General features: G+C 51.0%; 1 protein-coding gene and 1 long non-coding RNA gene across 3 annotated transcripts; both read left to right on the top strand.

Annotated features, from left to right (window-relative positions):
• Positions 1 to 304: 304 nt before the first annotated feature.
• On the top strand, positions 305 to 27,005 carry batf (basic leucine zipper ATF-like transcription factor). Of its 2 annotated transcripts, none has more exons than XM_033027467.1 (3): positions 305 to 895; positions 15,113 to 15,217; positions 26,492 to 27,005. In XM_033027467.1, the coding sequence occupies exons 1-3, from the start codon at positions 875 to 877 to the stop codon at positions 26,705 to 26,707; spliced, it is 342 nt and encodes a 113-aa protein (XP_032883358.1). In that variant the 5' UTR covers positions 305 to 874; the 3' UTR covers positions 26,708 to 27,005. The 2 variants fall into 2 exon arrangements, with proteins under 2 accessions (XP_032883358.1, XP_032883357.1); XM_033027466.1 differs by lacking the exon at positions 305 to 895 and adding an exon at positions 13,012 to 13,479.
• Positions 4,241 to 5,253, top strand: LOC116977129. The gene is made up of 2 exons (XR_004413127.1): positions 4,241 to 4,845; positions 4,937 to 5,253. It is a non-coding gene; the product is annotated as an uncharacterized LOC116977129 (long non-coding RNA).
• Positions 27,006 to 27,368: the final 363 nt, after the last annotated feature.

Genomic DNA, 27,368 nt, shown 5'->3' with positions numbered 1-27,368 from the left:
GCAAGGTTGTTCATCAGCAGCTGCCCTGCTACACCAGTTGAAGCCCTTGCCCGTGGCTGGACCTGATCCAGTTCAGGGCCCGGTTGAGACAATGGCAGCTTTTGCAGAAACAATCCTGGGTGATGTGGAGATGGAACAGCCTCTCTCCTGCATCACAGCTCACGCACAGCCAACCTGTCCTCACCAGCTCCACACACGTCACCCAGAGATTCCACTTCCCACGTCCTGTCCTTCAATCTGTCACCCACTTATAGAAACATAGGTGCAGGAGTAGGCCATTCGGCCCTTCGAGCCAGCACCGCCATTCAATGTGATCATGGCTGATCATCCACAATCAGTTCCTGCTGTTTCCCCATGTCCCTTGGTCCGTTAGCCCTAAGAGCTAAATCTAACTCGATGTCATGCCCTGCATTCCTGTGGCAGGATCTCATCTCTCTGTCTGCCTTCATTAGTACCAACAACCTCCAGCTGTATGCTGCCCCTGTAGACAGCCTTGTGCCAACCTTGACTCGGGCACCAGGGAAGTATCAAACAGCATGTAAACAGGCTCTTCAGCCCAACATGTCCATGCAGACCCTTACCTGTACTGGTCTCATTGTCTATGCTGGATCCCAGTCCAATCCCCTCAGCATCGAGTCTCTGACCACCATTGTCCACAGTGGTGGGCTTCTCACTCTGGACACTGACTGCCAACGGTGGTGGTCCCCTCAGTCTGGACACTGACTGCCCAGTGCCGCGTTCTTGACTCCAACTAATCTCCGAGACACATCGCCCTGCCGTCTTCCAGCATGCGAGATGTCCAGAGAACCCGCTGACCACCAGAATGCAATGATACTGAGGGAAGCTAGAGAAGAACGGGAGCCGTGACTGAGATATGGATCATCATGAGACACTGGTGAGGTTCCAGAAGTCTGGAGGGTGGCAAATGTTGTGACTGATTAAGATGGGCTGCAGGGAAAAGCCTGGAACCTATAGACCAGTGAGCCGAACATCTGTGGTACGCAAGCTACTGGAGAGAATTCTGAGGGATAGGATTTACATGCATTTGGATAGACGGGCTGATTAGGGATAGTCAGCATGGTGTACTTGGAAGATTGTGTCTCGTAGATTTGATTGAATTTTGAACAAGAAGTATTCAACAATGCCTTTGACAAGGTTCCGCATGATAGGCTGTTCTAGAAGGTTAGGTCGCATGGGATCCAGGGAGAGAGCCGAGTGTCCAGGAAGGAAGCAGAGGGAGATGGTGGAAGGTTGTTTTTCAGACTGGAGGCCTGTGACTAGTGGTGTGCCTCAGGGTTCGATGCTGGGCCCATTGTTAGTGTTTTATATCTACAATTAGGATGAGAATGTACAAGGAATGATCAGAAAGTTTGCGGATGAAACCAAAGGAGTCCAAATTTGAGGAAGGACATTCTTGCTATTGAGGAAGTGTAGCGTAGGTTCACGAGGTTAATTCCGGGATGGTGGGACTGTCAAATGTTGATAGAATGGAGCGACTGGGCTTGTACACTATGGAATTTAGAAGGATGAGAGGGTATCTTATTGAAACATATAAGATTAGTAAGGGTTTGTTCACGCTAGAGGCTGGAAACATATTCCCGATGTTGAGAGAGTCCAGAACCAGGGGCCACAGTTTAAGAATAAGGGGTAAGCCATTTAGAACGGAGACGAGGAAACACTTTTTCACACAGAGAGTTGTGAGTCTGTGGAATTCTCGACCTCAGAAGGCAGTGGAGGCTAATCCTCTGGATACTTTCAAGAGAGAGTTAGATAGAGCTCTTAAAGATGGCGGAGTGAAGGGATATGGGGAAAAGGCAGGAACGGGGTACTGATTGTGGATGATCACAGTGAATGACGGTGCTGGCTCAAAGGGCAGAATGGCCTACTCCTGCACCTATTGTCTATTGTCAAAGTAGCTGGTGTAAATAGTCAAGAGTGAAGAGTGTTTTATTGTCATATGTCATCTAGCAAAGATGGTTGTCAAAAATGACAACAGGATTCTGATCAGCTGGGCAAGTGGGCTGGGAATTGGTTAATGGAGTTTGATGCAGGTGAGTATGAGGAATGCATTTTGGGAAGTAAAACTAGGACTTTGCAGTGAACGGCAGGGCCCTGGGGAGCATCGCAGAGCAGAGTGATCTGAGACTGCAGGCACATGCACTGTATGTTCCCTGCAAGTGGTGTCACAAGTTGGCAGGGTGGTGAAGGAGTCCTTTGGCAGGCTGACCTTGATCAGTTAGGGTATTAAATATAATCGTTAGTTGTATAAGACATTAGTGAAGCCACATTTGGAACATTGTGTTCAGTTTTGTCACCCTGCTTTAGGAAAGATGCTGTGAAGCTGGAAAGTGTGCAGAGATTTACAAGGATGCTGCCAGGACTTGAGGGGTTGATCCACAGGGGGAGGTTGGGCAGGCGAGGACTTTATTCCATGGAGTGCAGGAGGCTGATCTATAAAATCATGTTGTGACTGATATCACAGGACAAATGCAGAGGAATATAGAGGGTGATGCACAGAGGCTTTGTCCCAGGGTAGTGGAATCAGGAACTAGAGCACATAGGGTTAAAGTGACAGGGACAAGATTTAATAGGAACCTGAGGGGCAACCTTTTCACGGGTGCATGGAACGAGCTACCAGAGGTAGTTGAAACAGGCAACAACATTTAAAATACTTGGACTGGTACATGCATAGGAAAGATTTAGAGGGATGTGGGGCAAACGTGAGCAGGTGGAACTAATGTAGATGGGGCAGCTTGGTTGGCATGGATGTGTTGGGCCGAAGGGCCTGTTTTCTTGCTGAATGACTGTGTGACCATTCTTCAGAGTGAAGGGGGAATGGATCGGTGATGTTTCGGGTCAGGACTCTTTTTCTGACTAAGGATCCTGGGGCATCATGATCAGCATGGGTGAGTTGGGCCAAAGGGCCTGTTTCCGTGCTGTGTGAATGTGCAACCTGGCTCCCTTCCTTGTCTGCCCATCCTCTCTCTGTCAACATGCTGCCCGGCACCGCTCAGCCACGCAGTTGCACAGTGGTGCCTCCAGTCGGTGCTCAAGGCACGAAAGCCCGGGCTCGGTTTATTATTGTCACTGGGATATAGTGAAAATTTGTTTTTGTTGTTGCCCAGTCAAATTCTAACTTGCATCAGTGCAATAGGCAGTGCAAGAGGGAAGGTAACGAGTGCAGAACGTTGTGTTACATCTACAGAGAAAGTGCGGATTAAAAAGTGCAAGGGCCGCAACAAGGTAGATGGGGAGATGAGGAATGGAGCAACTGGGCTTGTACACTCTGGAGTTTAGAAGGATGAGCGGGGATCTTATTGAAACATATAAGATTGTTAAGGGTTTGGACACGCTGGAGTTAGGAAACATGTTCCCGATGTTGGGGGAGTCCAGAACCAGGGGCCACAGTTTAAGAATAAGGGGTAAGCCATTTAGAACAGAGATGAGGAAACACTTTTTCTCACAGAGAGTTGTTTTTCTGTGGAATTCACTGCCTCAGAGGGCGGTGGAGGTATGTTCTCTGGATGCTTTCAAGAGAGAGCTAGATAGGGCTCTTAAAAATAGCGGAGTCAGGGGATATGGGGAGAAGGCAGGAACGGGGTACTGACTGGGGTTGATCAGCCATGATCACATTGAATGGCGGTGCTGGCTCGAAGGGCCGAATGGCCTACTCCTGCACCTGTTGTCTATTGTCTATAATATATTGTTAGCCCGTGGGCTTGTGCACGGGAAATCATGCGTCTCAAATCTGGTAGTTTTTTAATGGGGTGACCAAGAAGATTAGTGAGGACAAGGAAGCGGTCATTATTGATACGGACTTTAGCATGACCTTGACAAAGTACCACAAGGCAGACTAGTCTGGAATGTTAGAACATGGAACCAAGGAGAGCTATGAGAGCAAACATAAAGTGGATGTATTCTATGTATGTATGTTCAATCCCATCTCTTCATCTCTTCTTGTGACTAAAGTTTCCATTCTGGACAACATCCACAACCTTTCTCATTGTGGTGTCCAGAACCAGACATAAGATTCCAATGGTCTTCATACGCACATAATACAGAGGTTGGCATAGGCACAAAGTGCTGGAGTAACTCAGCGGGACAGGCAGCATCTCTGGAGAAGACAGACACAAAATGCTGGAGTAACTCAACGGGACAGGCAGCATCTCTGGAGAAGGTAAACACAAAGTGCTGAAGTAACTCAGCGGGACAGGCAGCATCTCCAGAGAGAAGGAATGGGTGACGTTTCGGGTCGAGACCCTTCACACAGAGTTAGGGGAGAGGGAGACACAGAGATAAGGAAGTGCAGGGTGTGAGAACGAGACATCAAAGGGGATGAAACTCAAGGAAAATTTAAAATAGATTATTTTGTTAGCTAGAGGGTAGACAACAAAACAAATAGAGATAAAAATGTAATCGGGAACATTCAGACTGGTCGGAGAACTGCGAAGGGGAAGGGATGTAGAGAGGGAAAGCAAGGGTTACTTGAAGTTAGAGAAATCAATATTCATACCGCTAGGGTGTAAGCTGCTCAAGAGAAATATGAGGTGATGTTTCTTATCTCTGTGACTCCTTCTCCCCTAACTTTCAGTTTGAAGAAGGGTCTCGACCAGAAATGTCACCCATTCCTTTTCTCCAGAGATGCTGCCTGTCCCGCTGAGTTACTCCAGCATTTTGTGTCCATCTTCGGTGTAAGCCAGCATCTGCAGTTCCTTCCTAGACAGAAGTTGTGATGGTTTGTTACAACTTTACAAAATATTGGTTAGGTCACACGGTTCTGGTCACCACACCACAGGAAGGATGTGGATGTAGTGGAGAGAGCGCAGAGGAGCTTCACAAGGAAGGGTTTCGGCCCGAAACGTTGCCTATTTCCTTCGCTCCATAGATGCTGCTGCACCCGCTGAGTTTCTCCAGCTTTTTTGTGTAGCTTCACAAGGATGTTGCATGGATTGAAGGATCCAAGTTATGGGGCGTGATCGGACAGGCTGGGCTTGTTTTCTCTGTACTGAAGCCGGAGCCCAAGGGGTGTCTGAGGCAGAGATAGGATAGTCAGAAAGTTGTTTTCTGTGGCAGATAGCAAACAAGAGGATGTAGGTTTAAAGTGAGAGAATGGGGTTTGAAAGGGGATTGGAAGGGAAAGTTTTATTTTACTTCACTGATATCTAAAACTCGCTGCCAGAGGAAATGGTGGAATCAGATATGATAAGTACATTAAAATAGATAATGCATAGAACGATATGAAACTGACAAGCAGATGGGATTATTGTATCTCTATTCACCTCCACCCCATTGCAGACATTGGACTTTGTCTCAGAAACTATATTCTGCACTCTGTATCTTCCCCTTTGCTCTACCTATTGTACGAGTTTGACTTGATTATATTTATGTATAGTATTATCAGGTCTGTTTGGATAGCATGCAAAACAAAGCATTTAACTGTACGCCAGTACATGTGACAATCATAAACTTAAGCCCATAGATGGTTGAAAGGATCCACATGGAGGGCCGAAGGGCCTATTTCGTACTGCAACAGTGACATCCTTCCTCTAGTTGAGTGGTTTAACCACAGATCACTAGTTGGGTAGTTTATCCACTGCTTCACTGATGTGGTGGTTTATCCGTTAGATCACTAGTTGGCTGGATTTCCTGCTGCACCCCTCACCCCGTGCGTTAGCTGTTTCGTTGTCGTCTGCTGTATTCATCGCGCTGTGGGTGTGGGCTGCACTGGGCTGGGACGCTGATTCTGTGAGAGTGCCGAGTGAACCCAAACCCCTTACCCCCCCCCCCCCACCATCTGACCCAATCTCTGCCACCCACTGACCCCCCCCCCCCCCATCCTCTGACCCAATCTCTCCCACCCACTGACCACACCCCCCCCCTCCTCTCCCACCCACCGAGCCAATCTCTCCTACCCACTGACCTACCCCCCCCCCCCCCATCCTCTGACCCAATCTCTGCCACCCAACCCCCCGAACTGTGCCGATCCCTCCTCGACCCCACCAAACTCCCTCCAATCTGGTCGCATTTGCCCGTGTTTGACTCGTATCCTAAACCTTTCTATACTTGTACCAGTCAAAGCATCCTCTAAATGCTGTCATAGTACCTGCCTCAACAACCTCCTCCGGCACCACGTTCCAATGAGCCACCACCCTCTCTGTGAAAGAGCTGCCACTTGGGTTCCTGTTACATCTTTCCCCATTCACTTTAAGCCCATGGCCCCCTCCAGATACAGCAGCAGATATATGTTAGACAGAATCATGAAGGAATGAATGATTGAATCATTTTCTCAGGATGGAAATATCAAATACTACAGGGCATAACTTTAAGGACACATAGCGTGGTGGGTGCCTGGAACATGCCAGTGGGGTGGTGGAGGCAGAAACGATAGTGGCATTGAAGTAACTTTGAGATGTAGACAATAGACAATAGGTGCAGGAGTAGGCCATTCGGCCCTTTGAGCCAGCACCGCCATTCAATGTGATCATGGCTGATCATCCCCAATCAGTACCCCGTTCCTGCCTTCTCCCCATATCCCCTGACTCCACTATCTTTAAGAGCCCTATCTAGCTCTCTCTTGAAAGTATCCAGAGAACCGGCCTCCACCGCCCTCTGAGGCAGAGAATTCCACAGACTCACAACTCTCCGTATGAAAATGGATATGCAGGGACTGGATGGATATCGATCAGGTGCAGGCAGATAGGAGGATAAGGAAGCAACAAACGGTCGGTTCCTGTACTGTTCTGTGTTCTTAAACAAATCTCATCTGCCTGCATGATCCACATGACTCGTTCTCTGCAGGCTCCCATCCAGGTGAGACATCCTCACCGCCTGAGTTCAGTGGGTGATGTGGCCTCCTCCACATCAGTGACACCGAGCGTAGAGGGAGGGTACTGCTTTGCAGGGCACCTGTACTACAACTGCAGTGGTCATACTGAGCTTCAGTTACACCTCACTTCAATTCCCTTCACATTCCCACATCATCCCTGGCCACCTCTACATTCACCCTGAGGCCAAATGCAAAAAAGCACATGGGCACCCTACACCCCATGGCATCAACAAATAATGTTTCATTTTTATAAAGACCCCTCCCCTCCCCCTGTATTTAGAGACCCCCTCTACACCAGTCATCTCCCCCTCCCCTTACATCGGCCATCTTTCCCCCCCCCCCCCACTGCTGGGTCCAGAGCCGGCATCCGTGCCGCTGCCTCCACAGACGCTGCCTGGCCCGCTGAGTTTTACAGCACTGCGTTTGGCTCGAGATTGCAGCATCCGCCATCCCTTGTGTCTCCGCTTCACTGGACCCATCGCCATGAGGGGGGGGAGTGAGGGGAGGGGGAGCGAGTGAGGGGAGTGGGAGTGAGGGGAGGGGAGTGGGAGCTTCCTTGATGAAAAAAGTAACGATGATAAAGGAAACAGGCCATTGTTAGCTGTTTGTAGGATAAACAAGAAGCTGGTGCGACTTGGTTGGGGGAGGGATAGAAACATAGAAAAATAGGAGCAGGATTAGGCCATTCGGCCCTTCGAGCTAGCACCGCCATTCAATATGATCATGGCCGATCATCTAAAATCAGTACCCCGTTCCTGCTTTTTCCCCATATCCTTTGATTCCTTTAGCCCTAAGAACTAAATCTAACTCTCTTGAAAACATCCAGTGAATTGGCCTCCACTGCCTTCTGTGGCAGAGAATTCCACAGATTCACAAATCTCTGGGTGGAAACATTTTTCCTGATCTCAGTCCTAAATGGCCTACTTATTCTTAAACTGTGACCCCTGGTTCTGAACTCCCCCAACATCGGGAACATTTTTCCTGCATCTAGCCTGTCCAATCCTTTAAGAATTTTATATGTTTCTATAAGATATCCTCTCATCCTTCATAAATTCCAGTGAATTCAAGCCCAGTCGAACCATTCTTTCATCATACATCAGTCCCGCCATCCTGGGAATTAACCTGGTTAAAATATGCTGCACTCCCTCAATAGCAATAATGTCCATCCTCAAATTAGGAGACCAAAATTGCGCACAATACACCAAGGCCCTGTACATCTGCAGTAGGACCTCCTTGCTCCTAAACTCAAATCCTCTCACAATGAAAGCCAACATGCCATTAGCTTTCTTCACTGCCTGCTGTACCTGCATGCTTACTTTTAGTGACTGATGTACAAGGACCCCCATGTCTCGTTGCACCTCCCCTTCTCCTAATCTGACAGCATTCAGATAATAATCTGCATTCCTGTTCTTGCCACCAAAGTGGATAACCTCACATTTATCCAAATTACATAGAAAGAGAGGGAATGCCGGGGCTACGTGAAGTGAGATAAATCAATATTTATACCACTGGGCTGTAAGCTGCCCAAGCTCAATGTGAGATGCTGTTCCTCCAATTTGCATTTAGCCTCACTCTGACAATGGAGGAGACGGAGGACAGAAAGGTCAGTGTGGGAATGGGAAGGGGAATTAAAGTGATTGGCAACCGGGAGATCAGGTTGGTTCAGGCAGACAGAGCAAAGGTGTTCAGTGAAGCGATCGTCAAGTCTACGTTTGGTCTCGCCGATATCCAAGAGCCCACACCTGGAAAAGCAGATACAGTAGATGAGGTTGGAGGAGGTGCAAGTGAACCTCTGCCTAACCTGAGGTCCCTGGACAGTGTCAAGGGAGGAGGTATAGGGACAGGTGTTGCATCTTCTGTGGTTGCTGGGGAAAGTACCTGGGGAGGGGGTGGTTTGGGTGGGAAGGGATGAGTGAACCCGGGAGTAGCGGAGGGAACGGTCTCAGTGGACGGCGGAAAGGGGTGGAGATGGGAAGATGTGGGATCCCGTTGGAGGAGGCGGAAATTTCAGAGGATTATGTGTTGTACGCGACGGCTGATGGGGTGGAAGGTAAGGACTAGGGGGACTCTGTCTCTGTCGCGATTAGGGGGAGGGGGAGCAAGGGCGGAGCTGCGGGGTACCGAGGAGACACGAGTGAGGGCCTCCTCTATGATGGGAGAGGGGAACCCCCATTCCCCAAAGAATGAGGACATCTTGGATGTTCTGGTATGGAACACCTCATCTTGGGCGAAGATGCGGCGTAGACGGAGGAATTGGGAGTAGGGGATAGAGTATTTCCAGGAAGCAAGGTGGGAAGAAGTCGAGATAGTTGTGGGAGTCAGTAGGTTTGTAATAGACATCAGTCGAGATCCGATGGACACAAAATGCTGGAGTAACTCAGTGGGACTGGCAGCATCTCTGGGGAGAAGGAGTGGGTGCGAGACACTTCAGTGTTGGGGGGGGGAGTCAAAGATCGGCCAGAGACCCTCAGCAGGCAGAGGGTAGGCGCAGCTGTGAATCAGGACATCCCACCGGCCTTCACCCCGGCAGGAGAGGCCCCAGGAGTTGAGCCGATGGAGGATGGACTAAGAACCAATAAGCAGCAAAGTTTCTGGTCGCTGGCGGGGTTGGTCAGAGAAAGGCCGTGTGCAATTAGAGTGACACAGCATGGAAACAGGCCCTTCAGCACAACATGCCCCATCTACATTGGTCCCACCAGCCCATGTTTGGCCCACAGTAGACACAAAATGCTGCAGTAACTCAGCGGGACAGGTCGCGTCTCTGTAGAAAATAGACAATAGGTGCAGGAGTAGGCCATTCGGCCCCAAGCCAGCGCCATCCAATGTGATCATGGCTGATCATCCACAATCAGTACCCTGCCTTCTCCCCATATCCCCTGACTCCGGTATCTTTGAGAGCCCTATCAAGCCCTCTCTTGAAAGTATCCAGAGAACTGGCCTCCACCGCCCTCTGAGGCACAGAATTCCACAGACTCACAACTCTCTGTGTGAAAAAGTGTTTCCTCATCTCCGTTCTAAATGGTTTACTCCTTATTCTTAAACTGTGGCCCCTGGTTCTGGACTCCCCCAACGTTGGGAAGATGTTTCCTGCCTCTAGCGTGTCCAAACCCTTAATAATCTTATATGTTTCATTAAGATCCCCTCTCGTCCTTCTAAATTCTAAATTCCAGAGTGTACAAGCCCAGTCGCTCCATTCTCTCAGTATATGACAGTCCCGCCATCCCGGGAATTAACCTTGTGAACCTACCTCAATAGCAAGAATGTCTTTCCTCAAATTAGGGGACCAAAACTGCACACAATACTTCAGGTGTGGTCTCACTAGGGCCCTGTACAACTGCAGAAGGGCCTCTTTGCTGTATTATTCAACTCCTCTTGTTATGAAGGCCAACATGCCATTCGCTTTCTTCACTGCCTGCTGTACCTGCATGCTTATTTTCATAGACTTGTGAACAAGGACCCCCAGATCCTGTTGTACTTCCCCTTTTCTCAACTTGACACCATTTAGATAATAATCTGCCTTCCTGTTTTTGCTACCTCACATTTATTGACATTAAACTGCATCTGTCATGCATCTGCCCACTCACCCAAACTGTCCAAGTCACCCTGCATTCTGATCACATCCTCCTCACAGTTCACAGCTTTGTGTCATCTGCAAGTTTGCTAATGTTACTTTGAATCCCTTCATCCAAATCATTGATGTACATTGTAAATAGCTGCGGTCCCAGCACCGAGCCTTGCGGTACCCCACTTATCACTGCCTGCCATTCTGAAAGGGACCCGTTAATCCCTACACTTTGTTTCCTGTCTGCCAACCAATTTTCTATCCATGTCAGCACTCTACCCCCAATACCACGTGCCCTAATTTTGCCCACTAATCTCCTATGTGGGACCTTATCAAATGCTTTCTGAAAGTCCAGGTACACTACATCCACTGGCTCTCCCTTGTCCATTTTCCTAGTTACATCCTCAAAAATTCCAGTAAATTAGTCAAGCATGATTTCCCCTTCGTAAATCCATGCTGACTCGGACCGATCCTGTTACTCTTTTCCAAATGTGCGGCTATTTCATCTTTTATAATTGACTCCAGCACGTTCCCCACCACCGATGTCAGGCTAACTGGTCTATAATTCCCTGTTTTCTCTCTCCCGCATTTCTTAAAAAGTGGGATAACATTAGCTACCCTCCAATCCACAGGAACTGATCCTGAGTCTATAGAACATTGGAAAATGAACACCTATGTGTCCACGATTTTTAGAGCCACTTCTTAAGTACCCTGGGATGCAGACCCTCAGGCCCTGGGGATTTATCAGCCTTCAGTCCCATCAGTCTATCCAACACCATTTCCTGCCTAACATGGATTTCCTTCAGTTCCCCATCACCCCAGATTCTCTGGCCACTAGTGCATATGGGAGATTGTTTGTGTCCTCCTTAGTGAAGACAGATCCAAAGTACCTGTTCAACTCATCTGCCATTTCCTGGTTCCCCATAATAAATTCACCTTTTTTCCGTCTTCATGGGTCCAACTTTGGACTTAACTAATTTTTTTCCAGTTCACATACCTAAAGAAGCTTTTACTATCCACCTTTATATTCTTGGCTAGCTTACCTTCGTACCTCATCTTTTCTCCCCGTATTGCCTTTTTAGTTATATTCTGTTGCTCTTTAAACATTACCCAATCCTCTTGCTTCCCGCTCATCTTTGCTATGTTGTACTTCTCTTTTATTTTTATACTGTCCCTGACGTCCCATATCGGCCACGGTCGCCCCTTACTCCCCTTGGAATCTTTCTTCCTCTTTGGAATGAACTGATCCTGCACCTTCTGTATTATTCCCAGAAATACCTGCCATTGTTGTTCCACTGTCATCCCGGCTTGGGTATCTTTCCAGTCAAATTTGGCCAGCTCCTCCCTCATAGTCCTCTTTATTCAACGGTAACACTGACACCTCCGATCTACCCTTCTCCCTCTCCAATTGTAGATTAAAATTTATCAAATTATGGTCACTACCTCCTAATGGCTCCTTAATCTCAAGTTCCTTTATCAAATCCGGTTCATCACACAACACTGTATCCAGAATTGCCTTCTGCCTGGTAGGCTCCAGTACAAGCAGCTCAAAGAATCCATCACGGAGGCACTCCACGGACTCCCTTTCTTGGGGTCCAGTACCTGCATGTTGAAATCTCCCATAACAACCACAGCATTACCTTTACGACATGCCAATTTTAACTCTTGATTCAACTTGCACCCTATATCCAGGCTACTGATTCGGGGCCTGTAGATAAGTCCCATTAGGGTCTTTTTACCCTTACAATTCCTTAGTTCTATCCATACTGACTCCACATCTCCTGTTTCAATGTCACCCCTTGCAAGGGACTGAATTTCAGAAGGAGTGGGTGATGCTTCCCGTAAACCAGCACATGTTTTCCCCTTAGCCCTCCAAATGTGTCCTCTTCAAGTACCTCCCCACCATCTATTGTTGCTGCCGATGGCGCCCAGCTGGCTTCTGTGTGCTCACTTATCAAGCAGAGGGGATGCGGTCGGTGCTAGCTCCCCTGTCAACCTGTCATCGAGGCTGGGATCCGGCGATGGGAGGGGGCAGGCGAAGGGGAGAGGCGGATGGACAGTGTTTAACGTTGACGGCGCTGGCGTTGCCCCGGGTTAGGGCCGGGGAGTGGGGGTTGTACCGGGGGAGGGTTGTCGGGACGGGGCACATTCGTCACTTACCCCTCTACACGGCCCGGCTGTCCACCAACTCTCTCCAGGAGCGTCCCTTCTTCTCCCCCCCGGGCTGATGAAACACCGTGAGAGTCTCCGCCTTCACCCCCTGGGAAATGTTGCTCACAAGTTCTGCGTTAAAACCGAAACCTTCAGCCTGTGCTTTTATCCAGCCCGCCCACTATGGGACCGCAGGCTCTGAGCGCTGCCGCGAGTTTAACCTCAGCACGTCTGGTCTGACGGGAGGAGGCAGACCCAGACCCAGACCCCCTCCCCAACACACCCACCCACACTGACCCTCACACACGCCCTGGGCCAGAGAGAGCGCCCAGAACTCCAGCTCTGAACTAAACTCCGTCGCCTCACACGGGCTAAAAGTATTGACACTTTCAAAATAAAAGCTGGATGTAAACTATTGAATGTGATCTGTGTGTGAAGGGCCGGTGTAGCGGGAGCGTCATTTCGTGTCTCACCCCGGGGAGAGTGTGAGTGGAGTGTCACTGTGAGTGTGAGTCGTGTCGCTGTGAGTGTGAGTCGTGTCACTGTGAGTGTGAGTCGTGCCGCTGTGAGTGTGAGTCGTGCCGCTGTGAGTGTGAGTCGTGCCGCTGTGAGTGTGAGTGTGTGAGCGAGAGCCGGTTCTAGATCCCACCTGGGCTCCGGGAATGGCCTTTTCTCCCCTCGCCCCCGCGCTGGGTTTTACGCCGGGTTTTTACCGGTCCTTTTCCCAGACGCGGCTGACACAGTTTCCGTCGCAACCACGTGGATTCCCGTCGGGCCGAGCCGGGCCAGGCTTTACCAGAAGCGCCGGTCGCCTCTCCGGCCGTGAGATGAGGGCTGACGGGGACAGACACAGGGCAAGGCAGCACCGACAGCAATGGCACACGACTCGGACAGCAGCGACCCGGGTTACAGCGGAAACCGGCCCGCCGCGGGCAAACAGGTAGCGCACCGGGGCAACCCGACCCAGACCCGGGGCAACCCGACCCAGACCCAGACCATCCCGACCCAGACCCGGGGCAACCCGACCCAGACCCAGACCATCCCGACCCAGACCCGGGGCAACCCGACCCAGACCCGAGGCAACCCGACCCAGACCCGAGGCAACCCGACCCAGACCCGGGGCGACCCGACCCAGACCCGGGGCAACCCGACCCAAACCCGGGGCAACACGACCCAGACCCGGGGCGACCCAACCCAGACCCGGGACAACCCGACCCAGACCATCCCGACCCAGACCATCCAGACCCGGGGCAACCCGACCCGGACCAACCAGACCCAGACCCAGGGCAACCCAACCCGGGGCACACAGCGCACTGGGACCCGGGACAACCCGGTACAGACCCACCTGTCCATCGAAGTCGCCCCCGGCTCAGCCCCACGGGCGGCGGGTACCGGTCCCGGTGGGTCAGCGCCGTTCTCGGGGGGGGGGGGGGGTGTCTGCGACCCCACCCGGGCCTGCCCGGTTCCACGTGGAGCGGGGTGGGAGCCTAAGCTCCGGGAAGGTGAGACCCCCGGTGTGGGGGGGGGGGGGGGGTGGGGGTCCTTGCTTTGTTGTGGCGATCCAAGGGTGTGAGCGGACGGGGGTTGGACCCAACGGTGATCAGATGTGGAAGGGAAGGTGGAGAGAGGGGAGGTTTGTACTCGCTTCCGGACCTTGACAAAGTACAACCTATAAGAACTGTGGCAAACTGGGGGGGGGAGAGTTGCAGCCTCGGGGGGGGGGGGGGGGGGGGGGAAGGTAGTGGGGTACATCTTCTGTGGTGGAATTGTCCCACTTGCCCCCTGCTCTGAGATGTGGGTGGCCTGTCTCCCGCTGCAGAGAGTTTCCCCAGTGTCTCCAGACCTGTGGACAGGTCTCCAGCCTTCATCCACCCTGCTGAGCTTCAGGTTCCTGTCAACAACACCTGCTGGGATTAAACACCACCCGCCATTTCTCAAAGCCTTGCTGTCGGTGGGCAAGTGTGTGGGACATCACATCCCATCTATCCGCGCCAGAGACCCGGGTTCGATCCTGACTACGGTCTACTGCTGTCTGTACGGAGTTTGTACGTTCTCCTCGTGACCTCGTGGATTTTCTCCGGGCGCTCCGGTTTCCTCCCGCACTCCAAAAACGTGTGGGTTTGTGGGTTAATTGGCTTTGGTGAACCTTGGAAATTGTCCCTAGTGTGTAGGATAGTGCTGGTGTCAAGGTCTTGCATACTAGGCAGGTCTGGAAGGTTAGATTGTATCTGATCCAGGCCAGGTTTGTCAACAGAAGGGTGTTTTTCATACTGGGGGCGTGTGATAAGTGCTGGGTCCAACGTTGTTCGTGTATGAATGTAGGTGCAATGGTTCGTACGTTTGTTGGAGACGCTATGGCTTGTGGAGTAGTGCATAGTGAAGGCATTCATCTGGGATTACAGCAGGATGTTGAACGGGGCCACGGGCTGAGGAATGGCAGATGAAGTTTAATTCGGACAGCTGTGAGGAGTTGCACGGTGGTGTGGCAAAGCTGGGCTGTTACCTCCCTCCCCTAAGCTGAGCGCATGCCCTTCCTATCCCTGTGCTCATCTAACTCTGACCACCCCTCGTAGGGAAACTTGGAGCAGTCGAAGAAAGTGATGAGGAGGGAGAAGAACCGGCTGGCTGCCAAGAAGAGCCGGCACAGGCAGACCCAGAGAGCAGACACTCTGCACCAGGTGAGTGGCCTGGGAATGACCACCCGACACCAGGGGGGGGGGGGGGGGGGCCTGGGACTGACCATCCGGCACCAGGGGAGGGTCTGGAACTAACCACTGACCACCCCACACCAGTTGAGTTTAGTGCCATGTGCACCGAGGTACAGTGAAAAGCTTTTGTTGCCTGCTATCCAGTCAGTCCCAACCAGTCTGACTGCCCTACAAACATTTTTTTGTGTATGCCCCCCCCCCCCCGTTGCCAACATACCCCAACTAACAATCATCTATTCTACATCTTCCTTGATTTTCGTTCCCTTTGATCACCATACCCTTCCAAAGCTCCGTGTTTCCCTCTCCCCTGACTCCCAGCATATTGTCTATCTGCAGTTTCCCCAAACACAGCGACATGACTACACATGATTACAATTGAGCATAGATACATGATGGAGGGAACTACCAGCCGGTGAGCCTCATGGCAGCGGCAGGGAAACTATTTAAAGAGACAACAGGCAATAAGTGCAGGAGTCACCACCGCCATTCAATGTGATCATGGCTGATCATCTCCAATCAGTACCCCGTTCCTGCCTTCTCCCCATATCCCCTGACTCCGCTATTTTTAAGAGCCCTATCTAGCTCTCTCTTGAAAGCATCCAGAGAACCTGCCTCCACCGCCCTCTGAGGCAGAGAATTCCACAGACTCACCACTCTCTGTGAGAAAAAGTTCTGGGCTCCCCCAACATCGGGAACATGTTTCCTGCCTCTAGCGTGTCCAAGCCCTTAACAATCTTATATGTTTCAATGAGAACCCCTCTCATCCTTCTAAACTCCAGAGTGTACAAGCCCAGCTGCTCCATTTGCTCAGCATATGACAGTCCCGCCATCCCAGGAATTAACCTTGTAAACCTACGCTGCACTCCCTCAATAGCAAGAATGTCCTTCCTCAAATTAAGGGACCAAAACTGCACACAATACTCCAGATGTGGTCTCACTAGGGCTCTGTACAACTGCAGAAGGACCTCTTTGCTCCTATATTCGATTCCTCTTGTTATAAAGGCCGACATGCCATTCGCTTTCTTCACTGCCTGCTGTACCTGCATGCTTACTTTCATAGACTGATGTACAAGGACCCCCAGATCCCATTGTACTTCCCCTTTTCACAACCTGATGCCATTTAGATAGTAATCTGCCTTCCTGTTTTTGCTACCAAAGTGGATAACCTCACATTTATCCGCATTAAACTTCATCTGCCATGCATCTGCCCACTCCCCCAACCTGTCCAAGTCACCCTGCATTCTCATAGCAGCCTCCTCACAGTTCACACTGCCACCCAGCTTTGTGTCATCTGCAAATTTGCTAATGTTACTTTGAATCCCTTCATCCAAATCATTGATGTATATTGTAAATAGCTGCGGTCCTAGCACCAAGCCTTGCGGTACCCCACTAGTCACTGCCTGCCATTCTGAAAGGGACCCGTTAATCCCTACTCTTTGTTTCCTGTCTGCCAACCACTTCTCTATCCATGTCAGCACTCTACCCCCAATACCATGTGCCCTAATTTTGCCCACTAATCTCCTATGTGGGATGTTATCAAATGCTTTCTGAAATTCCAGGTATACTACATCCACTCGCTCTCCCTTGTCCATTTTCCTAGTTGCATCCTCGGACCAATCCTGTTACTGCTATCCAAATGTGTGGCTATTTCATCTTTTATAATTGACTCCAGCATCTTCCCCACCACTGATGTCAGGCTAACTGGTCAATAATTCCCTGTTTTCTCTCTCCCACTTTTCTTAAAAAGTGGGATAACATTAGCTACCGTCCAATCCACAGGAACTGATCCTGAGTCTATAGAACATTGGAAAATTATCACCAATGCATCCACGCTTTCTAGAGCCACTTCCTTAAGTACCCTGGGATGCAGACCATCAGGCCCTGGGGATTTATCAGCCTTCATTCCCATCAGTCTACCCAACACCATTTCCTGCCTAATGTGGATTTCCTTCAGTTCCTCCGTCACCCCACTACTATATCAGGAAGATTGTTTGTGTCCTCCTTAGTGAAGATGGATCCTAAGTACCTGTTCAACTCATCTGCCATTTCCTTGTTCCCCATAATAAATTCACCTTTTTCGGTCATCAAGGATCCAACTTTGGTCTTAACTAATTTTTTCCTCTTCACATACCTAAAGAAGCTTTTACTATCCTGCTTTATATTCTTGGCTAGCTTACCTTCGTACCTCACCTTTTCTCCCTATATTGTCTTTTATCTTCTGTTGTTCTTTAAACATTAACCAATCCTCTTGCTTCCCGCTCATCTTTGCAACATTGTACTTCTTCGCTTTAATTTTTATACTGTCCCTGTCGTCCCTTGTCAGCCATGGTCGTCCCTTTCTTCCCTTGGAATCTTTCTTCCTCCTAGGAATGAACTGATCCTGCACCTTCTGTATTATTCCTAGAAACACCTGCCATCTTTGTTCCACTGTCATCCCTGCTAGTGCATCTTTCCAGTCAACTTTGGCCAGCTCCTCCCCCATGGCCCCATAGTCCCCTTTATTCAACTGTAACACTGACACCTCCAATCTACTTTTTTCCCTCTCCAATTGTAGATTAAACCTGACCATGTTATGGTCACTGCCTCCTAATGGCTCATTAACCTCGATGTCCTTTATCAAATCTGGTTCATTACATTACACTAAATCCAGAATTGCCTTCTCCCTGGTAGGCTCCAATACAAGCTGTTCAAAGAATCCATCACAAAGGCACTCTACAAAGTCCCTTTCTTGGGGTCCAGTACCAACCTGATTTTCCCAGTCTACCTACATGTTGAAATCTCCCATAACAACCACAGCATTACTTTTACTACATGTCAATTTTAACTCCTGATTCAACTTGCACCCTATGTCCAGGCTACTGTTTGGGGGGCTGTAGATTAGTCCCATTATGGTCTTTTTACCCTCACAATTCCTTAGTTCTATCCATACTGACTCCACATCTCCTGTTTCAATGTCACCCCTTGCAAGGGACTGAATGTCATTCCTCACCAACAGGGCAACCCCACCATCTCTGCCCATCTGTCTGTCTTTTCGATAGGTGGTATACCCTTGAATATTCAGTTCCCAGCCCTGGCCCTCTTGCAGCCATGTCTCAGTAATTCCCACAACATCATACTTGCCAATTTCTAACTGAGCCTCAAGCTTGTCCACTTTATTCCTTATACTTCACGCATTTATATACAGCACTTTGACCTCCGTATTCACTTCCCCCCTAGCACCGCTCGCAATTGGCCCTGACCTTACTCTGTTGTCCATTCTCAAACTTTCCTTCCCATTAATTCGAGAATCTTTTGTAATTTTTCCTGTAGTCACTTCCCCTTCAACTCCATCTTTATACTCCCAATTTGTCAATCCCTCCCCCCCACTATTTAGTTTAAACCCACACGTGTAGCCCTGGCAAACCTGTCTGCCAGAATGTCGGTCCCCCTCCATGTGTAACCCGTCCCTTTTGTACTGGTCACCCCTACCCCAGAAGAGGTCCCAGTGGTCTATAAATCTAAATCCTTGCTCCCTGCACGAGCCCCTCAGCCACACATTCAGATCCCCTATCTCCCTGTTCCTGTCCTCACTAGCACGAGGTACTGGAAGCAATCCAGAGATAACCACCCTAGAAGTCCGGCATTTCAGTCTTCTTCCTAACTCTCTGAACTCATGTTGGAGAACCTCCTTCCTCCTCTTCCCGATGTCGTTTGTGCCCACGTGCACAACTACTGCCGGCTGTTCACCTTCTCTCTCTCGAGGATGTTCTGAATTCGGCTCGTGACATCCTGAACCCTGGCACCAGGGAGGCAACAGACCATCCTCGCATCTCGTCTGCCGCCACAGAATCTCCTGTCCGCTTCTCGGACAATGGAGTCACCCGCCACTATGGCTCTGCCCGACGTCGGTCTCGCCGGTCGAGTCCCATCTCTAGGATTGGAGCCACCGACATGTCCGCCACTCGGACTGGAAACATCGTCTCCCCCAACAGTTCCCAAGAGGGCGTACCTGTTTTCATTAGGCACAGCCACCTGGGTCTTCTGCACTCCACGATTTCCACCCTTTCTCTCCATCACACACATACGGTTCTTCCCGTATCCTCGGCGTGACTACCTCACTGTCGGTCCTGTCCACGAAACTCTCGTTTTCCCGGATGTCATCCAGCTGCTTCCCCAGTGCCCCAACACGGTCCATTAGTTGCTGAAGCTGGACGCACTTGCCACAGTTGTAGCAGCCAGAGGCCCCATCTATGTCCCTGGGCTCCCACATTCTGCAAGCTTCACACTGTCTCATCTGCCCCGACAAGTGTTCACCGCGTTCCGTCCTCTCGAGCTTTATGCGTAGCCTCCTCTCATAGGACTCTTGAGCCAAAGACTCGCGCTTCACTCACAAGGCGCTGCACTCACAAGGCGCTTCACTCACTGCTGCTCCCTAAGAGCCGTCTTGCTTATATTGACTGATAAATTGCCTAATTTACATTTACTAACCAAATCCCTCAGTTTTAAACTGTTTTCCCCCTCTGACTCACTTCTAACTCTCCTCCCACTCGGGCTAGAGCCAATCAGTGCTTTTCCCTGCTTCTCTTTGCTGCTGTTTCTTCAAAATCCACGGGAGCTCTTTTGGGATTTGGGATTTAATTGCCTTTGGGATTATTTGGGATTTCCGTGCATTTGAAAAGTATTGGAATATTGCGTGCATTCTAGTCACGCTATTACTGGAAGGATGTAGAGGTGAAACAGAAATATGCCTGCATTACAGGGTCTAGAATGTCGGAAGCTGAAGGGATTCCCGGTAGATGTAAATCAAATGATGAGAGGCACAGATTGGGTCGACAATCAGAACCTTTTTCCCAGATGGCAAAGTCAAAGACTAGAGGGTATTGCTTCAAGGTGAGAGGGACAAAGGTTAAAGGAGATGTGTGGGGAAAGCTTTTCACACAGAGGGTAGTGGGTGCCAGGAGTGATGGTGGAGGCAGGCACGATAGTAGTGGCCTTGAAGACCCTTAGACATGTGGATATTCTGACAATGGAGGGATATGGATCACGTGTAGGCTGAGAAGATTAGTTTAACAGACATTATGGGGGAAAGGGCCCGTTGCTACGCTGCACAATGTTGTAGACATGGCATTGTTCAGGGCAGGTAATGTATTACAAACTTGAGCAAGTGATGATGGTGATTGTTGGTGGGTCAGAGGTCTACTTGCACTCTAATAACGCTTTGACTGGGTGCATGGGCTGGATGGTTGTGTGGCCTGGTCAGAGGAGACGGGGGGGGGGTGGGGGGGGGAGTAGTGGTGGAACGACGTTCTCCTGACCTGAGGTCTGTGACCAGTGATGTTCACAGGGATTCACAGTGCTGGGTCCTTTGTCATTTTGTAATGTATTGATCTGGATGGAAGTGTAGATGGGCTGATTACACCACAAACATTAACAAAGTTGTGGACAATGAGGACGGATGCCCAAGAATTCTGCAGGATGTTGATCAAATGGAAATGTGGGCAGAGAAGTGGCATTGTGTGGATCCAGACATGGATCCAGTTTATTGAGGACATTGTGTCTGTCGAGCCGCAGGAAGAAATTACCTTGTCTCAGTCAAGTCAAGTCAAGTCAAGAGAGTTTTATTGTCATGTGTCCCAGATAGGACAATGAAATTCTTGCTTGCTGCAGCAACTATTGTAAGCATAAATACAGAACAGTTCAATGTGTCTATATAGCATAGACCATATATATACACATAAATAAACAGATAAAGTGCAATAGGCTGTTATAGTTTGATTGAAGTTGTGTTTAATAGTCTGATGGCTGTGGGGAAGAAGCTGCTCCTGAACCTGGACGTTGCAGATTTCAGGCTCCTGTACCTTCTACCTGACGGCAGCAGAGAGATGAGTGTGTGGCCAGGATGGTGTGGGTCTTTGATGATGCTGGTAGCCTGTTTGAGGCAGCGACTGAGATAGATTCCTTCGATGGTGGGGAGGTCAGAGCCGGTGATGGACTGGGCAGTGTTTAAACTTTTTGCAGCCTTTTCCGCTCCTGGACGCTCAAGTTGCTGAACCAGGCCAAGATGTAACCGGTCAGCATGCTCTCTACTGTGCACCTGTAGAAGTTCGAGAGAGTCCTCTTTGACATACCGACTCACCGTAATCTTCTCAGGAAGTAGAGGCACTGATGTACTTTCTTTATAATTGCATCAGTGTGCTGGGACCAGGAAAGATCTTTGGAAATATGCAATCCCAGGAATTTGAAGCTCTTGACCCTTTTCACCATGTTGATGTAAACGGGACTGTGGGTCCCTATCCTACCACTTCCAAAGTCCACAATCAGTTCCTTGGTTTTGCTGGTGTTGAGAGCCAGGTTGTTGTGCTGGCACCATTTGGTCAATCGGTCGATCTCACTTCTGTACTCTGACTCGTCCTCATCAGTGATTCGTCCCACAACAGTGATGTCGTCGGCTAACTTGATGATGGAGTTCGCACTATGTCCGGCTACGCAGTCATGAGTATAGAGTGAGTACAGCAGGGGGCTCCCGTGCTGATTGTTATCGAGGATGACACATTTCCACCAATACGGACAGACTGTGGTCTGTGGCTGGGGAAGTCGAGGATCCAATTGCAGAGGGATGCGCAGAGACCCAGATCTGAGAGCTTGGTAACCAGCTTGGAGGGGATGATTGTATTAAATGTCGAGCTGTAGTCAATGAATCACAGCCTGACATATGAGCTCGGTCCCGGTGCAGATGCCAATGGGCACCCTCGGGGTAAAGGTTGGTCCATGCCCTTGATGGGCAGTGTGGGGCCGAGAGTCCTGCTGTCATGGTCTGTTTCATGCAGATAATAGACAATGGACAATAGACAATAGGTGCAGGAGTAGGCCATTCGGCCCTTCGAGCCAGCACCCCCATTCAATGTGATCATGGCCGATCATCCACAACCAGTACCCCGTTCCTGCCTTCTCCCCATATCCCTTGACTCCGCTATCTTTAAGAGCCCTATCCAGCTCTCTCTTGAAAGTATCCAGAAAACCGGCCTCCACCGCCCTCTGAGGCAGAGAATTCCACAGACTCACAACTCTCTGTGTGAAAAAGAGTTTCCTCATCTCTGTTCTAAATGTCTTACCCCTTATTCTTCAACTGTGGCCCCTTCTGGACTCCCCCAACATCGGGAACATGGTTCCTGCCTCTAGCGTGTCCAAACATATAATAATCTTATATGTTTCAATAAGATCCCCACTCATCCTTCTAAACTCCAGAGTATACAGGCCCAGCCAAGAGGGCTTGTATACAAAAACAGGGATGTAATGCTGAGGCTCTATAAGGCGCTGGTCAGGCCACAATTATAGTATTGTGAGCGATTTTGGGCACTATATCTGTGGAAGGATGTACTGGCTCTGGAGAGGGTCCAGAGGAGGTTTACAAGAATAGTCCCAGGAATGAGTAGGTTAACATATGATGAGCGTTTGTCGGAACTGGGCCTGTACTCGCTGGAGTTTAGAAGAATGAGAGGGAACCTCATTGAAACATACAGAATAGTGAAAGGCTTGGAAAGACTGGATGTGGAGAGGATGTTTATACTAGTGGGAGAGTCCAGGACTGGAGATCATAGGCTCAAAAATAGACGTTCCTTTGGGAAGGAGATGAGCAGAAATGTCTTTAGTCAGAGGGTGGTGAACCTGGGGAATTCTTTGCCACAGAAGACTGTGGAGGCCAAGTCAACAGATATTTTTTAAAGCAAAGAACTTGATTAGTACAGGTGTCAGGAGTTATGGGGAGAAGGTAGGAGAATGGGGTTAGGAGCGCGAGATAGATCAGCCATGAAATTATATCTTGCCGGCTGCCTTTCTTCCTTTTGATTTGTTCCATTGTGTGATGTCACAATGCCCAATGTTCACATATGTCCAATCGGAATGGATCCATTTACATATGCCTTTGCAGGAGCCCCAGCCCATGGTGAACGTTCCATTGTGTGATGTCACAATGCCCAATGCTCAAAGACATTCTTGCCATAGAGGGAGTACAGAGAAGGTTCACCAGACTGATTCCTGAGATGTCAGGACTTTCATATGAAGAAAGACTGGATAGACTCGGCTTGTACTCGCTATATTTTAGAAGATTGAGGGGGGGATCTTATAGAAACCGATGTTGGGGAAGTCCAGAACAAGGGGTCACAGTTTAAGGATAAGGGGGAAATCTTCTAGGACCGAGATGAGAAAAACATTTTTCACACAGAGAGTGGTGAATCTCTGGAATTCACTGCCACAGAAGGTAGTTGAGGCCTGTTCATTGGCTATATTTAAGAGGGAGTTAGATGTGGCCCTTGTGGCTAAAGGGATCAGGGGATGTGGAGAGAAGGCAGGTACAGGATACTGAGTTGGATGATCAGCCATGATCATATTGACTGGAGGTGCAGGCTCGAGGGGCCGAATGGCCTACTCCTGCACCTAATTTCAATGTTTCTAAGTTTCCCTCTTCTCACCCCTCTCCCTCTCGCACCCATCCCTCTCTCCCCCACCCCCCTTCACCCTCTACCCTATCCCCTTCCCTCTCTCCCCCCGCCCCCTTCCCCCTACTCCTCTGTCCCTCTTCCACCACTCCCCCTACCCCTCCCTCCCCACTCTTCCACTTCTCTCCCTCACCCCACCCCTTTCCCTCCCCCACCCCTCTCTCTCCCCCTCCCTTCCCCCTCCCTCCCCACCCCTTCCCCACCCCTTCCCCCTACCCCTCTGACCCTCCCCACTCTTCCACCTCTCCCCCCTCCCACTATCCCTCCCCACTCTTTCCCCCCTCTCCCCCCACCTCTCTCCCCCTCCCTCCACACTCTTCCCCCTCCCTCCACACTCTTACCCCTCCCTCCTCCTCTCCGTCCCCATCCCTCCCTCCCACATCTCTCTCCCCTCCCCATCCCTCTCTCCTCCCTCTCTTCCACTTCACTTCTCTCCCCCCTACCCCCTCCACTCTCCCTCCCCACTCTTTCCCCTCTCTCCCCCCCCTCTCCCCTCCCCTCCCTCCTCCCCTCCCTCCCCATCCCCCCCCCTCACCCACATCTCTCTCCCCATCCCCCTCTCTCACCCCCTACCCCGCTCTCCTTTCCCTCCCAAATCTGTCCCGTTTCCTCCACCTCCTCTCCCCTCCCTCCCCTCTTCTCACCCCCCTCCCCCCTCCTGTGTGTTTGGGGGGTGGTTAATGTGAGTGTGATGCCTCAGCCCCCCCCCCCCCCCCCCCCCCCGCAAACGCCGTTGGGGAAACAGACCCAACGGGTCTGCACTTGGTCTAGTTATTATATAAAAGTCTGTGGCTGCCGCCTGCCGTCCGTCCGTCCGGTTGCCGGCTGCCTTTCTTCCTTTTGATTCGTTCCATCGTGTGATGTCACAATGCCCAATGTTCACATATGTCCAATCGGAATGGATCCATTTACATATGCCTTTGCAGGAGCCCCAGCCCATGGTGAACGTTCCATTGTGTGATGTCACAATGCCCAATGCTCAAAGACATTCTTGCCATAGAGGGAGTACAGAGAAGGTTAACCAGACTGATTCCTGAGATGTCAGGACTTTCATATGAAGAAAGACTGGATAGACTCGGCTTGTACTCGCTAGATTTTAGAAGATTGAGGGGGGATCTTATAGAAACCGATGTTGGGGAAGTCCAGAACAAGGGGTCACAGTTTAAGGATAAGGGGGAAATCTTCTAGGACCGAGATGAGAAAAACATTTTTCACACAGAGAGTGGTAAATCTCTGGAATTCACTGCCACAGAAGGTAGTTGAGGCCTGTTCATTGGCTATATTTAAGAGGGAGTTAGATGTGGCCCTTGTGGCTAAAGGGATCAGGGGGTGTGGAGAGAAGGCAGGTACAGGATACTGAGTTGAATGATCAGCCATGATCATATTGACTGGAGGTGCAGGCTCGAAGGGCCGAATGGCCTACTCCTGCACCTAATTTCTATGTTTCTAAGTTTCCCTCTTCTCACCCCTCTCCCTCTCCCACCAATCCCTCTCTCCCCCACCCCCCTTCACTCTATACCCTATCCCCTTCCCTCTCTCCCCCCGCACCCTTCCCCCTAACCCTCTGTCCCTCTTCCACCACTCCCCCTACCCCTCCCTCCCCACTCTTCCACTTCTCTCCCTCACCCCACCCCTTTCCCTCCCCACCCCTCTCTCCCCCTCCCTTCCCCTCCCTTCCCCCTCCCTCCCCTCTCCCTCCCCACCCTTCCCCCTACCCCTCTGACCCTCCCCACTCTTCCACCTCTCCCCCCTCCCACTATCCCTCCCCACTCTTTCCCCCCTCTCCCCCCACCTCTCTCCCCCTCCCTCCACACTCTTCCCCCTCCCTCCACACTCTTACCCCTCCCTCCTCCTCTCCGTCCCCATCCCTCCCCCCCACATCTCTCTCCCCTCCCCATCCCTCTCTCCTCCCTCTCTTCCACTTCACTTCTCTCCCCCCTACCCCCTCCACTCTCCCTCCCCACTCTTTCCCCTCTCTCCATCCACCCCTCTCCCCTTCCCTCCCTCCTCCCCTCCCTCCCCACCCCCCCCTCACCCACATCTCTCTCCCCATCCCCCTCTCTCACCCCCTACCCCGCTCTCCTTTCCCTCCCAAGTCTGTCCCGTTTCCTCCTCCTCCTCTCCCCTCCCTCCCCTCTTCTCACCCCCCCCCCTCCCCCCTCCTGTGTGTTTGGGGGGTGGTTAATGTGAGTGTGATGCCTCAGCCCCCCCCCCCCCCCCCCGCAAACGCCGTTGGGGAAACAGACCCAACGGGTCTGCACTTGGTCTAGTAACATATAAAATTCTTAAAGGATTGGACAGGCTAGATGCTGGAAAAAAAGTTCCCAATTTGGGCGAGTCTAGAACTAGTTTAAGAATAAGGGGTAGGCCATTTAGGACTGAGATGAGGAAAAACGTTTTCACCCAGAGAGTTGTGAATCTGTGGAATTCACTTCCACAGAAGGCAGTGGAGGCCAATTCACTGGACGTTTTCAAGAGAGGGTTTGATTTAGCTCTTAGGGCTAAAGGAATCAAGGGATGTGGGGAAATAGCAGGAACGGGGAACTGATTTTAGATGATCAGCCATGATCATATTGAACGGCTTGCAGGCTGGAAGGGCCGAATGGCCTGCTCCTGCACCGATGTTGCTATGATTGAATGACGGAGTAGATGATGGGCCGAATGGTCTAATTCTGCTCCTATCACTTCTGACCCAATGCCCCGTGGTATAGACCTCCCGGTCCGTGTTGCCCCAAACTCACAGCTCTGGACTTGTTCCCGTTGTTCGCAGGAGAGCGATGACCTGGAGCGGGAGAACGTGGCTCTGCGGAAGGAGATAGCACGTCTGAACGCGGAGCTGAGATACTTCAGCGCGCTGCTTAAGAGCCATGAGATCCGTTGCCCGGCGCTGGGCCCCGCGGGCGAGGAGCTGGGCTACGGCCTGGCACCGGGGCACAGCAGCGGCGGCGGCGGAGGCGGCGGCAACCCGGCACGGTTTCACCTCTGAGGGGGCAGGAGCACGAGCACGAGCACGAGCACGGCACCCCGGCACATCATCCCTCCACACCCGTGTATCACCCTCTGCAGGCTGCGGGCTGCGGGCTGCCTCAGGCCACCCCATAACTATTTACTCCAGCAGGAGCAGAAGACTGAAGAAGGGCCCAGACCCACACCGACACCTATCCACGTTCTCCACAGGTGCTGCCTGACCCGCTGAGTTACTCCAGCACTCTGTGTCTCTTTGACTGAAATGTTACTGTGACGGACTTAAAGCTGAATTAAAGCTGGAGGGTTACTGCACCACACCCGTGTTCACATGATCTGTTGGTTGTGTACAGCGCAGGGAATGGACCCTGACCTCACCCCCACCCCCCCCCCCCCAACCCTGACCTCACCCCCCCCACCCTGACCTCACCCGCCCCCACCCTGGCCTCACCCTCCCCACCCTGACCTCACCCCCCCCACACCCTGACCTCACCCCCCCACCCTGACCTCACCCCCCCACACCCTGACCTCACCCCCACCCCCCCCACCCTGACCTCACCTGCCCCCACCCTGACCTCACCTGCCCCCACCCTGACCTCACCCCCCAACACCCTGACCTCACCCCCCCCACCCTGTCCTCACCTGCCCCCACCCTGACCTCACCCCCCCCCACCCTGACCTCA

This window comes from Amblyraja radiata, chromosome 9 (genome assembly GCF_010909765.2).
Source record: "Amblyraja radiata isolate CabotCenter1 chromosome 9, sAmbRad1.1.pri, whole genome shotgun sequence".
Lineage (NCBI taxonomy): Eukaryota > Metazoa > Chordata > Chondrichthyes > Rajiformes > Rajidae > Amblyraja > Amblyraja radiata.
This window is presented reverse-complemented; position numbering and strand designations above follow the sequence as displayed.